The sequence below is a fragment of the Oncorhynchus masou genome, chromosome 24 (genome assembly GCF_036934945.1).
Source record: "Oncorhynchus masou masou isolate Uvic2021 chromosome 24, UVic_Omas_1.1, whole genome shotgun sequence".
Taxonomy (NCBI): Eukaryota; Metazoa; Chordata; class Actinopteri; order Salmoniformes; family Salmonidae; genus Oncorhynchus; species Oncorhynchus masou.
This window is the reverse complement of record NC_088235.1, coordinates 71,168,021-71,182,489: the sequence shown is the minus strand read 5'-3', so window position 1 is coordinate 71,182,489 and position 14,469 is coordinate 71,168,021. Positions and strand designations below refer to the sequence as shown.

The window sequence follows — 14,469 nt, the reverse complement described above, 5'->3', positions numbered from 1 at the left end:
GCAAATGAAAAGCGCACACACACACACTTGTCTTTTTCCATTACCTGTTTTATTGTGGTAGTGAACAAACTAATAGGCGTCAGCCACACGGCAGCAACAATCCATACTCATCCACTCTCGGCACACACGCCTCGCTGCTCCTACGCACACACTTTCTACCTCCAAGCACACATGCATTCCTACACACTCCATTTACCTGTATTGTTTTTAATATAAAGGCAAACTAACTTTCATTTGAAGATGTTATTGATCAGGAACTGTAGTATATTCTAGACAAATATACTCTTGTCTTGAATACAGAGTATTCAAGACGAGCGTTACACAAAATTGGGAATAGGGTGCCGTTTGGAATGCAAATCCCCAAACGGTTTGAACCAATAAGAGGCATCGCATGGGGAGTGTGGGAATGACTGATCATATCGCTCCAGGCCTCTCTCTCACACACACACAATGGTATTTTGCCTTCTTCACCCACATCATTGGAGAAAGTGGCTAAATGGCTCAACGTCAATGTGGGAACAACGGCAGTGATGTAATTCTCCACAAAACTAATCACGCTTACCCAGACACTCATCCACAGAGTTTAAATATTTGGGCATTGACCTAGACCCTACTTTGAACAACAACAGAACATTAAGATGTCCAGCAAAATCGGATATGTCTTTCAAATTTCCGATACATCAAGATGAATTTACATGCAATGATCTTCTCTCACCTATTGTATAACCAGCTGGCCTCAAGCCAATGAAACATAAATTAAGCCCCTTCGATCTCTATGTAAACAAGCACTGAATATCCTTGACGGGAAATCACATTACCATCACCATAGTAATCGCTCCAAATACAAAACTTTGTTTTCTCAGTTGTCTGTGTAGTTTATAAGATTATCAACTATGTTGCACCCCCACCTCTGAAAGATTTTGTCATTTTAAGCTCTGAACACAGCCTGGTCTCCGACTAAGCGTAACATAGTACATGTAAATCCGGGACACTGAAATGAATATGTTACGTTTGGTATGGCTACATAAGACAGATGGTTACTTATGGTAAATATGAAAGTTGGGTGGGTGTTTAATGCGAACATCTTGCAACCCAAAGGTTGTGTGTTAGAATTTCATCACGGACCATTTTGGCTAATTAGCAACTTTTCAATTACTTACAACTTTTTTCGTTAGTTTGCTACTACTTAGCATGTTAGCTAACCCTTCCCCCAACCCTAACCTCAACCCTTTTAGCTAACTCTTCCCCTAACCTTTAACCTAACTCCGAAACTTACCCCAAACCCCTAGCCTAGCTAACGTTAGCCACCTAGCTAGAATTCATAACATATTGTACGAAATGGGTGATGGACATCCACAAATTAATACATACCACACAAAACCCAACATATCAAATCTAATATGATACTAAATGGAGTGTCATGGATTTGCATACAGAATAAAGCAAAACGCTTTGAGACCAGGTTGCGGAACAAAACAGCAGCGACCTGAACCTCAACAAGAGGAGACTGTGTCATTCCTAAAAGGAATTGAAAGTCAGCATTCTCCACCTCAGCCATCAGAAAATGGAATTCCCACCTGTCTCCCTTCAGAAACACGGGCGACTTTAAATCCTCCATGGAGGTTCAAATCAAAGCTTGGATCAAGGTGCATCAATCCTGCACACATTGACTACTTCTTAATGCACAAAAGTCTCAATGTGTTTTATTCTATTAGTTGTATTTTATGTTTCCTGTGTTTGTTTTCATCTGTTATATCACATATGTCAAACTCATTCCACAGAGGGCCGAGTGTACTTGATTGATGGATTAAGGTCACTAATCAGTAAGGAACTCCCCTCACCTGGTTGTCTAGGTCTTAATTAAACGGGGGAAAAAACAAAAACCCAGACACTTGGTCCTCCGTGGAATGATTTTGAGACCCCTGTGTTATATTGTACTATACTACTATATGAGTGATGTGTGTGGATTTAGGTATGTTTATGTATTTCGTATTGCTTAGTTAGGGACTGTGGATTAAAATGAGCTGTGTTGAGCGTATTCTGGTGCAAGCATCATATTTCACTGTCTGAAGCGTGTTTTTATTTGCACATTGTCCCTTTAAATAAACTACTACTACTTCTCTAATTTACTGTATTAGAAATGCATTTACCACACAAAAGCACCTCTAACTACTCTATTTACATATCATACAACTGCTGCTATTCGAAGCAGGCACAGATGGGGTTAGGCCGCAGGGTGCAGTTGGTTTTAGATTAGAGTTGGGGGCCCTGAGTGAAATTTAGTTGGGTGGGGGGGGGCATCCTGCGAGCATTTTAGCGTCCCCTCTTGACAGCGGAGAAGAAAAAAAGAGTTTTAGAGTTTCAATTTCCTGCAATTCTACAAATTCTTCCATGGGGCGTAGAGAAAATGTTGCAGTTTTAAAAGCAAGTTTGTAGCAATTCTACACATTTTGCCATGGGTGGAGAGAATCAAGAGTTTTACAACTAATTTTCTGCAATTCTACACATTTTGCCTTCCCTTCATCTGCACTGATCTAGAGGAGCAGTATAGGTAAAAGCAAATGACTCTATGCTGCCTGCCTTAACCCATCCAATCTTCTTTTAGATTGGCACAGATTAAATAAAGGCACAAGCAAAGGTAATCACTTATATGAGTGGGGGCGATGTCATGCATCCTTGATTCCTTATCTTAGGTGAGTCACCTTCCTTTCCTCAAGATCAATCTGTCCACCTGGCCCATCCCTCTGCTCTCCGATTGGTCTGTGTGTCCGTCACTCTCAGCTGTCCCTTCTCTGTGGTTTATTCATGACAAAGCATTGTGCTGCCAATTCCTACTGGAGTTCCTGCATTAAAGGGGACCTACTGTTGGCTCAGAATGTGGACATGATTTCACTGGTGAATCTGATTGGTAAGTAGTATTCCATTGAACTGTCTGATTGGCTCTTTAGCCTCACCACTTAGCCTATGGCAGATGTCGGTCACAACACAGGCGGAGATGCCTGTGGAGGCCACAAGCTCATACTGTGCTAAAGCGTGTCCCTTTAAGTCTGGTATAGTACAGTATTGTAAAGGTTTGAATGTATAGATATACACTACTGTTGTTGATTCTCCAATTGATGTGTGTGAACATGTGTTTTCTCTACCAGTTCGATAAGGTTCAGTGTTTCAGCTGCCTTCACAGCGAGTGTGGGGGGAAATGAAGTTGTGTAGAGGCCTCTCCTCCTCTCTAATCTTGCAGGGTTTAGTAGTAGTCGTCATAGTTCTTGGGGTTGAGGCAGTAGAGAATGGCCCCTCCAAAAGAGAAGATGGTGGCCCCACAGGCGAGGCCATAGCCCCAGTTGAACTCGTGGTATATCCTCAGGCTGACCGTCTCAATGAACTTAACAGGGTAGAGGATCAAACTGCAGACCTGGAGCACCACTGTTAGGGAGAGAGGAGGAATGGGCGTGAAGGAGAGAAATGGAGCACATGAACTGACACAGAAAAGGAGAGAATAAGGTAGATTCAATAACGTACCTGCAGCGAACAGCATGACAGCGATGGGTCTGTAGCAGTGGCTCCTGGAGCCGAACCACACTGACACCAGGGCCACCAGGAAGGAGAACAGGATGAGGGCTGCACCACCCAGCAACAGAACCAGCGTGGCAATCTGCCAGTCTGAGAGAGAGGGAGAGAGAGAGAGAGAGAGAGCGAGGGGGGGGGGTTTAAGAAAACATGTTCAGTTTTGGGGGGGGGTCACACATCCACAGTGAAAAATGCCACAGCCACCGACATGAAAGTCATGCAGGTGAAAAATCGCATTGCACACACACCATCTGGTAACAGAGGGCTTCCTATTCCTCATGGGTATAGGAAGAGATTTCTGAGAAATTGACTGAGATTTGCAAAGAAAGTGTTTTCGTGGGGGTTATAAGCCTAGTGATCCATGTTTACAGTGTGGCGTATGGTCCAAGAATGTTAACCCTGCACTACAATCAGATCTTTACCCAACACAGAAGAATGGACTAAAACGAACAAATGCATGCATACTCTCTCTCACACACACACACACACACACACACACACACACACACACACACACACACACACACACACACACACACACACACACACACACTCTCTCTCTTTCTCTCTCTCTCTCCGCCTCTTTCTCACACGCTCTCGCTGCTAGGCTTCTTAATGAATACCAGTGCAGCAGCAGAAGACGACAAAGCAATTATCTGGGTGACTCCGGTAATAGGTATCCATCCTGACTGCCCGATGCAAAATCAGCAGCAGTCTCAGCGTTTCATTCAGAAGAACTGCAAAACATTCAACTAAAGTAGAGACTAGAAATAGCACTCGCTGGAATGCTAACAGGGACGGGACGGGGGGGGGGGTGACAGGGAGAGAGAGCTACTAGCTATAGGTCTACTATATTGATCCACTTCTCTGCATGTATGGAATGAAAAATAATCTCGGTATAATAAAAGTGTTGGTGGGTTGAGGAGTAAGGGATGGAAATGCTCTGGAATTTAATAGGCGCTATTTGGGGAGAAAGCTGGGATACAATGTGCTCCGTGGTGAAGTTTCCCCTCTGTGCAGATCTAGGATCAGATCTAGGATCAGATCGACCAGAAGTGGGGGAAATGCAAAATGACCCAAGATCAGCGTCGACTTGGGCCAACTTCACCCTGCGATAGAATGTTAAACAAGCATAGTCTCACATAGCTAGCTGCTAGACACTCTTATCTAACAGGCTAGACTGTGTGGGGGGTAAACTGGCTTCCAGGCACATAATCTTAGTAGACTGAGTGGGCTATCAAGACTGATGGACTGCTGAGTGATATAACTATATAATTGTTGGGAGTAACAGTCTGGACTCTGGGTGGGGAAATGGCATATGTAAACAAACAAGGCGATGTTATGATGGGGTTGTTGATTACCTATAAGAAATATATGTTAACAAAGTAAATACCATCACAAAAAGGGTTTGGTTTCTAATGATAAAATATACTCATAGTTAGACACAAAGAAAAAGGCAGATCTAGTATGTAATCACACAATGTTCATTACAGTCACAGCTAAACAGGATGGTGCATGACAAATTATTAACCCCTCTATAGCAATACGAGAACCATCAAACCATTCGACAATGAGAGGATGTGACAGAGTGTAAGCCGCTTCAACTACAGTCCCCGTCCTCGTCGTCGGGGGGGGGGGGGGTTCATTCCATAGGTGGAGCTGCTCGAACATAAACAAACATTCACTTCTTTGACCAAATATGGCTCCTACAATTTAGAGTTTAAAAATGGTCCTGTCATCCATCACAGGAAGCTGGAGGGAACGCACAAAACGCAGAGCTCCCTGCGGCCTCAGTGCTTCCATAACATGCGGTACTGACTTGGAACGACCCTTGACCTCTCATTTGCAGCCACCTCACTGGCTGCCTCTCCGACCGCAGGAGCTACACTAACTCCTGTCCGTCTGTATCTAATCATTCTTGTCATCTCATAGTCATTTCGGTCATTTTTCCCCTATCAGACTACAGCTGAAATTGGAAGAGCTACTGCGGTTCTTATCAGTCTGTATCAGTTGTGTAACAGCAGAATACAGAAACTCATCTCAGCAGCTCAGAGATTTGGAACGGACCCACATGTTCTGCGCGGGAAATACAGCCAGAAGTCTCAGTGCTTGAAGGACAGGAAGGGCTAACTATTAATCTGGGTTGAGTCACAAATGGCACCATATTCCCTATGTAATGCACTACTTTTTGAGCTCTGGTCAAAAATAGTGCACTATATAGGGAATATGGTCCCATTTAGGATGCAGCCTAGGTACTATAATGATGACAGATGGAAATGGTGATATGCAAGATCCAATCTGATCGGTAATTACATCTCCCTGTGTGTATTTCAGGAGCAGCCATCCCTGTTAATCGAAAAATCTGTATTGGCCTTCAGGGCCCCTCTCGGCCTGAGACAGTAGAGGGAATGTGTCATTTTTGTTGTGGTCCCGGACAGGCACACCTGATTCTACTTGTCAATTAATCGTCAAGCCTTTGAGAAGTTGAATCAGATGTTTTTGTCGGGGGCTACAACTAAAATGTGTGCTGTCGGGGGTACTCGAGGACCGGAGTTTGGAAACACTGTCAAAGGAGAACCCTTTTTGGTTCCAGGTAGAACCCTTTCTTTCCCCTTCTGTGGAAAGGGTTATTTTAGTCGTTATTGTTATTCACTGTATATATTTATTGTGTCACTATTTCAATAAAAAACTATATATATTTATCTTTAACTCTGCATTGTTGGAAGATCAAATCACATTTTATTTGTCACATGCACCAAATACAACAGACCTTACCGTAAAATGTATTATTTAAAAATAAATATATATATTTAAAACATACAATATACTTGAAGTGAAGACGCTCAACCACTACATCACATTAGTCATCTAACAGCCTCCCATCCAGAGTGACCCACAGAAGCAACCAGGGTCAATGCCTTGCTCAAGGTCACATTGACAGATCTCCCACAAAGTCAAAACCGGGGACCCGAACCAGCTATCCATCAGCCACCGGCCCAAGCTCCCAACCACCAGGCCTCCAAGACACCCCCCCCCCCCCCCCCCCACAGTTCCCCAAGAGCTGCCCCTCAACCATCCGAGACCCTGACAGCAATACCAAAACAAATGGTCTATTGATTCTGTATCCTCACAACAACATCTGCAGAGCTTTGATGATTGTATGCCCCAAATATTCAACATTTTGTTGGTGGCAAGACTTCTATATAATAATTTCAACTGAAAAGACTTGAATCTTGCGTTGTTTTATATATCAACTCATACACCCTGTACCATGGAATTTATACGTCAAAAATCTCTTCCCAACCCTTTTGAAATATGTAGGGCCGTGAAATGTTCTACAAAATATTTACTAAATAAACTAAAAGTAAAAAAATAATAGGGCAACAATAAAATAACAATAAGGAGCCTATATACAGGGGGTACCGGTACCGAGTCAATGTGCAGGAGTACTGGTTAGTCAAGGTAATATGTACATGTAGGTCGGGGTAAAGTGACTATGCATAGATAATAAACAGCCTCTCACTCACCATCAACAAAACAAGGAAGATGATCGTAGACTTCAGGAAACAGCAGAGGGAGCACCCCCTATCCACATCCAAGGGACAGTAGTGGCGGAGGTGGAAACTTATGAAGTTCCTCGGGGGACACATCACGGACAAACTGAAATGGTCCACCCCACACAGACAGCGTGGTGAAGAAGGCGCAACAGTGCCTCTTCAACCTCAGGAGGCTGAAGAAATTTGGCTTGTCACCCAAAACCCTGACAAACTTTTACAGACGCACAATCGAGAGCATCCTGTCAGGCTGTATGGCCCAAATCAACGGGGGCACACTACCTGCCCTCCATGAAACCTACAGCACCCGATGTCACAGGGAGGCCAAAAAGATCATCAAGGACATCAACCACCTGAGCCACTGCCTGGTCACACCACTACCACCCAGAAGCCAAGATCAGTACAGGTGCATCAAAGCTGGGACCGAGAGACTGAAAAACAGCTTCTATCTCAAGGCCATCAGACTGCTAAACAGCGATCACTAACTCAGAGAGGCTGCTGCTTACATTGAAACCCAATCACTGGCCTCTTTAATAAATGGACCACCAGTCACTTTAAATAATGCCACTTTCAAAATGTTTACATATATTACATTACTTATATCATATGTATCTACTGTATTTTATACCATCTATTGCACCTTGCCTTTTGCCGACTCATCCATATATTTATATGTACATATTCTCATTCACCACTATAGATTTGTGTGTATTAGGAAATTGTTGGGGAATTGTTAGATTACTTGTTGTTCTACAAGGAACTGATAAGGGTTCTACCTGGAACTAAAATGATTCTACCTGGAACCAAAAATAGTTATTCAAAGGGTTCTCCTGTGGCAGGGTACCCCAACTGGCGGAATTTGCAGGCAGAATGTGGCCCGCGCGACATTATCTAGGTTTTACTGAGAATTGTGCGAGAAACAAAAAACATCCAGTCGGGAGCAGTCCTGTGGCAGAAAACAGCTTGCTGATGAGAGAGGTTGAAGGAGAACGGCACGAATCGTGCAAGATAACAGGCGGCCCACAAGGAAGCAAATAACAGTGCAGTACAACAGTGGTGTGCAGAACGGCATCTCGGAACACACAACATGTCGGTCCTTGTCACGGATGGGCTATTGCAGCAGACGACCAGAACCGGGTTCCACTCAAATCAGCTAAAAACAACAAGAAGTGGCTCCAGTGGGCACAAGATCACCAACACTGAACAATTGAGGAGTGAAAAAACATCGCCTGGTCCGACAAATCCTGGTTCCTGTTGCGTCATTCGGAAGGCAAAATTAGAATTCGGCATAAATCCAATCCTGCCTAGTGTCAACGGCCCAGGCTGGGAGCATTGGTGTAATTGTGTTTACACAATGTTTTCCTGGCACACGTTAGGTCCCTTGATACCAACTGAGCAACGTTTGAATGCCACAGCATATCTGAACATTGTTGCTGACCAGGTGCATCCCTTAATGGTTACAATTTACCCTTTGTCAGATGGATACTTCCAGCAGGATAATGCGCCATGTCACAAAGCATGTATTGTCTCAGAATGGTTCCAGGAACATGACCATGGGGTGTTCAGTTTATTTGAGTGGCCTGTGCAGTCCCCAGACCTCAACCCAATAGAGTATCTTTGCAGTGAGACGGAACGGGCTGTTCGCAACATGAATGTAACCCAGTCCAATCTGCAGCAACTGCGGGATGCTATCACGTCAGTATGGACCAACATCCCTGTGGAACGTTTCCGACACCTTGTCGAATCCGTGGCCCAAATAATTCTGGAGGCAAATAATCCTGGAGGCAAAGGGGGGTCCGACCCGGTACTAGATGGGTGTACCTACTAAACTGGCCACTGAGTGTATGCGATCATATACAAATGTAAGCAAGGTTTGAAATGATTATATTTGATGTCTGTTTGGGCTTCTTGCAGTCAATTTGCAGTCTACAAATGATTTGTAATTGTGTTCCGGCCCCCTGACCATCTGCTCAAGAAAAATGTAAAAAACAACCCCTATTGGGTCAGCCAAAGAACCTTTTTAGGTTCCAGATTGCACCTTTAATTCTCAGAGTGTATGTGAGGAATAATATGGTGCCATTTTGGGATGCAGCCTAAGTCTCATATTCCCCCATCATCACTGACTGAACCAGAATCAGTGCTAATAATGATGAGTGCTGCCAGCGTAGTGCTCACACACTCGCTCCACATTCGTTGCGCCCCTCCCACTGGACTGGCATCAGCACAAAACGTCCTCACAGAGACACTCCATATTCCTGAGACTGTGTCAACCCCTGCATGTTTTGTATCTGACCCGACCTCTGCCCTGTGTGTGTGTGTGTGTGTGTGTGTGTGTGTGTGTGTGTGTGTGTGTGTGTGTGTGTGTGTGTGTGTGTGTGTGTGTGTGTGTGTGTGTGTGTGTGTGTGTGTGTGTGTGTGTGTGTGTGTGTGTGTACGCGCATAATAATAGAGAGGGTCATCAAAAAAAAGAAAAACCGTGTGTGTGCTTGAGTGTAACATGCAAATGTCACCCATTTCCATTTGTCATCTGCGTTAGCAGAATGCTCTTTGGCACAGACATATAGGACATCAACAAACATGCACATCTATGCACAACAACCCCGCAGAGCTCATTATTTAAGGGTGCCAACCTGGTAATTGCAACACTAACACCATTTGTGTAATGTCCTGGGCTTGACACCGAGAAAACCTGGATATTGGGAGAAGAAACTGACTGATTACTGTGAGTCAAATCAATATGTAAGCCTAGTGCAAGGCCAAGCCTGACAAAAATAACAGTTTGCTGTGTGCAGTTAATGTGGCCTGCTGGCTGCTGCTGACATGGAGACTCCATGTCTTTATAAGGAATCAAGTTGCACTTTGTGTCAGAGTGACAGTAGGAAGAAGCAGGGACAAAATTACCTTCAGTTACTCATCACAGAAACAAAACAGTGTTGTCAGACAAACAACAACACATAACCGACTTTCTGCCTGCACAACACATAGGACAACAATCATCAGGCCAAAAATAACTCGCTAAAAAGGCACATTAAACACACGTGGCGGAATAATCGAAATACAGATTGTTTCTACAAAAGATTTTGTGCTGAATGAAAAATAAGTCCCCCTTTCAGAGAGAAACACAGCATTTCTCGAATGCGGCACTTGTTGCCCTGGTTACACTTATCTCCCGGCAGGATATTTGGATCTCTGGGACGTTCGGTTCTCAAAGTTTCCCTTGCTCCATGGCCGGCGGAGGAACCCCAACAAAGGCTGATTTTGTCGGCAACAAAAGCCCAATAAAACCGCAGCTGCACCACCGCTCCGCAAAGCGTATTACCCACATCATTTAGCTGCACGCTGGGCAAATAGAAAAGGGGGTAACTGAGAACTTTGTAAAGTCTCATGTACTTATATTATAAGTATTACTTTGAAATAAACTATTTTTAACTGAGAAAAGACAGCTGTTTTAGAGTGCACACATCTTAAATGGGAAATGGGGAAAAATGATGCTCCTGCTATTTCCTTTTAGCCCCATCCACCCCATAAATTGTTACTGAGCAGAGAGAAAAACAATGTTTGTGCTGATGCACCAGTGGACTCAGCAGCAGATGACCCATTGTCATTTCTGAATTAATATGCATCTCAATGGATGCTTTGAATATGACTTTGGGTATCAAAAATATCCCCAAATCCCCCAAAATAGAACCCTATCACATGTTCCCTAATCACAAACACAATATAGATGCATACGGGCAATTTGAACAGTTAAAACACAGTCATAACTGTTGACTTCAGTAAGCATGAGGAAGGTCTCTCTCACCAGTCTCGAGTGTGGTGTTGCACTGCCATGTGTCCGAGGTGACGGGCTTCCAGCAGGACTCCCACAGAGACAGGTAGTACTGGTTATCCGCCGTTACCCACGCGGGGCTCAACACAGCTCCGACATCCAGACAGAGCGCGAGGAAGACGCACACCAAGCCCACCAACTTCAGGGGCGTCAACGCCGATACGCGCACTTCCTCCATTCCACTCCCGGATGAAGCCATGGATGGCGGATTGGGTGCTAAACAAAAGTATCTTTCTCCGGGGATCGTGGGTTTGCGGTTGGGTCGCAAAACCAAGAATTTTGGGATTATCCCCCGCGGTATGGGGAGTGGGCAGCCTCTGCGCGTCAGGGACGCTGCTGCAGCCGTACCACAACTGCTGATGTGACTGCACTGCACATTGCTGAAATATCACAGAGCGGCACCTGCAGGGTCACCCCCCCTCCCATTCTCTCTCTCTCTCTCTCTCTCTCTCTCTCTCTCTCTCTCTCTCCCTCCCTCCCTTTCTCTAACTCTCTCCCCCTTTCTCGCAGAAGGAAACAGGGGCTATGTAATCTTATTTTTATAATTGAACCTAACCGATTCTTATTTTTTCAAGGTTAAGGCCAGGCACCACACCCTAGCAAGGTCATTTTCCTTTGCCTAATTCTATCACAATCAACTTTTTAAAATACACAAATTAGGTGATAATTCAGCCTAAATATTTTGTTAAAACACTCCAAGACCGGATTTATACATAGCAGATTGTGGATAAATACACGTTCATGTTTCGATATCTATAAAATACTAAAGGCCTACCTAAAAATCAATTTAGAATAAGTCTAAGGATACCTACACAACATTTGGTGAATGCAGATGCTACCGAGGCTGAGAAAAAAATGTTGGAGTGTGGGAAGAGTCTGACTTTAGGGAAATGGCAGTTAAAGACAACTACACCGAATTTAGACTGCCAAACGCCAAACACTTTTTTTTAGCCCCAATCACCATCTCTTCAAAGTAAGTTACTACATTTGGTAACATGTCCATTTAAAAGTGGTTAGAATTCATGACATTTTGATGGCGTAAACTAACGGAAATATACCTTATTATCAACTTTTTGAAAAAAAATACTGGCTCAACGCTCGAACCACTAGGCCGCCCCATTCAATGAACATGGGGGTTTTCTGAGGAGTGAAATTATTTGATATGAGTCATTGTTAATTTCACTCCCATGTAGCCTGTTTGACCTATAGGTGAAGTGTTCATTTTAAACTACAGTCAAATGTGATCATAGACTGGAGTTTGATTAGACATTTTGAATTTGATATTTTGTGACAAGTTTGGTTTTTTTACATCCCAAAATTAATTGGTTTCTCCTAAGCTTGTATGATGCATAGGCATGCATGATACATCCCATATCCAACTGTCAGCGAGTGGCTTGCTCTTCAACCAATCACTGCCCGCACCTGCCCGCCCGTCTAATACCACTACTCCGGACAGCTCTAAGAATACGTGGACAGCTACAAATACCTAGGTGTCTGGTTAGTTTAAATTCAATCTAGAATCGGCTTCCTATTTTGCAACAAAACATCCTTCACTCATGCTGCCAAACATACCCTCGTAAAACTGACTATCCTACCGATCCTTGACTTCGGCGATGTCATTTACAAAACAGCCTTCAACACTCTACTCAGCAAATTGGATGCAGTCTATCACAGTGCCATCTGTTTTGTCACCAAAGCCCCATATACGACCCACCATTGCGACCTGTATGCTCTCGTTGGCTGGCCCTCGCTACATATTCGTCTCCAAACCCACTGGCTCCAGGTCATCTATAAATCTTTGCTAGGTAAAGCCCCGCCTTATCTCAGCTCACTGGTCACCATAGCAGCACCCACCCGTAACACGAGCTCCAGCAAGTATATTTCACTGGTCATCCCCAAAGCAAACACCTCCTTTGGCTGCCTTTCCTTCCAGTTCTCTGCTGCTAATGACTGGAACGAATTGCAAAAATCACTGAAGCTGGAGACTCGTATCTCCCTCACTAACTTTAAGCTTCAGCTGTCAGAGTATCTTACAGATCATTGCACCTGTACATAGCCCACCTGTAAATAGCCCATACAACTACCTCATCCCCATATTGTTATTATTTGTTTTTGCTCATTCGCACCCCAGTATCTCTACTTGCACATTAATCTTCTGCACATCTGTCACTCCAGTGTTTAATTGCTAAATTGTAATTACTTCATCACTACGGCCTATTTATTGCCTTACCTCCCTAATCTTACCTTATTGGCACTCACTGTATATATACTTTTCTATTGTGTTATTGACTGTACGTTTGTTTATTCCATGTGTAACTCTGTGTTGTTGTTTGTGTCTCACTGCTTTGCTTTATCTTGGCCAGGTCGCAGTTTTAAATGAGAACTTGTTCTCAACTGGCCTACCTGGTTAAATAAAGGTGAAATAAAATAAAGAAATTACATTTACAAAAGCCCCTAGCTGTACCTCTACTGCAATTAAAATGAATAGGGGTATTGTTTTTAGGCCAACAAAAAGTGTCAACCAATACAACAGAAATTGAAAAATGACTCAACAACAAAGAGGAGTTCAGGTCGTTCTACATTTGGGTCATAGTCAGATAATAGGGTTTCAACCATCAAAGATAAAGCAGAAGTGTGCATCGGTGGAAAAAGTACTCAATTGTCATACTTGAGTAAAAGTAAAGATACTTTAATAGAAAATCACTCAAGTAAAAGTGAAAGTCACAAATTAAAATACTACTTGAGTACAATTCTAAAAGTATCTGGTACTTAAATGTACTTAAATACAGTGATGGAAAAAGTAGGCCTACTTGTCATACTTGAGTAAAAGTACAAAGTAAATGCTATACATCAAATTCCTTATATTAAGCAAACCAGGCAGCACAATTTGTAATTTGTATTTATTTACGGTCAGCCAGGGGCACACTTCAACACTCCAACATAATTTACAAAAAACTCAGTATCTGTGTTTAGTGAGTCTGTGTGTGCGTGCGCGTGTGGGTTCACGCTTGTCTGTGTGTGTGTTCCTGCATCTGTGTGTGAATTTGTGTGTTTTAGGACTGTAGGACGACTGTGCCTCGTGGCAAAGTCTTTCTACATAATCACTGATGATTACAGATTCTAATCAAGAGGCTATCAGGGGAACAAGGAGGCACCGAGTGGATCATCACACACTAACACAACACCCCCTGAGCCACAACAACACAATACATCAATCACATCACTAAGAGACATCACACACTTACTCTCTCTCTCACACACACACACACACACACACACACACACACACACACACACACACACACACACACACACACACACACACACACACACACACACACACACACACACACACACACACACACACACACACACACACACACACACACACACACACACACACACACATACATTGTGTACATTGCAGCAAATTTGCCAGTAAGCCTGAGCAAGATCCAAATCTACAATTGTGTGTGAATCAGTAAGTGGTGTAAAGTACTTAAGTTAAAATATTTGTAAGTA

General features: G+C 43.5%; 1 protein-coding gene across 1 annotated transcript; it reads right to left on the bottom strand.

Annotated features, from left to right (window-relative positions):
- Window positions 1–27: 27 nt before the first annotated feature.
- LOC135512558 (transmembrane protein 47-like) lies at window positions 28–11,235 on the bottom strand. Its single transcript, XM_064934709.1, has 3 exons — window positions 10,921–11,235; window positions 3,517–3,657; window positions 28–3,420 (listed from the first exon to the last, which is right to left on the bottom strand). Exons 1-3 carry the CDS (start codon window positions 11,144–11,146, stop codon window positions 3,242–3,244), a joined length of 546 nt encoding a protein of 181 aa, XP_064790781.1. The 5' UTR covers window positions 11,147–11,235; the 3' UTR covers window positions 28–3,241.
- Window positions 11,236–14,469: the final 3,234 nt, after the last annotated feature.

Coding starts and splice junctions, on each gene's coding strand:
- LOC135512558 (XM_064934709.1), bottom strand. CDS start 11,146: ATGGCTTCATCCGGGAGTGGAATGGAGGAAGTGCGCGTATCGGCGTTG. Junction 3,658..10,920: donor CAACACCACACTCGAGACTG/GTGAGAGAGACC, acceptor CCTCTCTCTCAG/ACTGGCAGATTGCCACGCTG. Junction 3,421..3,516: donor TGTCATGCTGTTCGCTGCAG/GTACGTTATTGA, acceptor TCTCCCTAACAG/TGGTGCTCCAGGTCTGCAGT.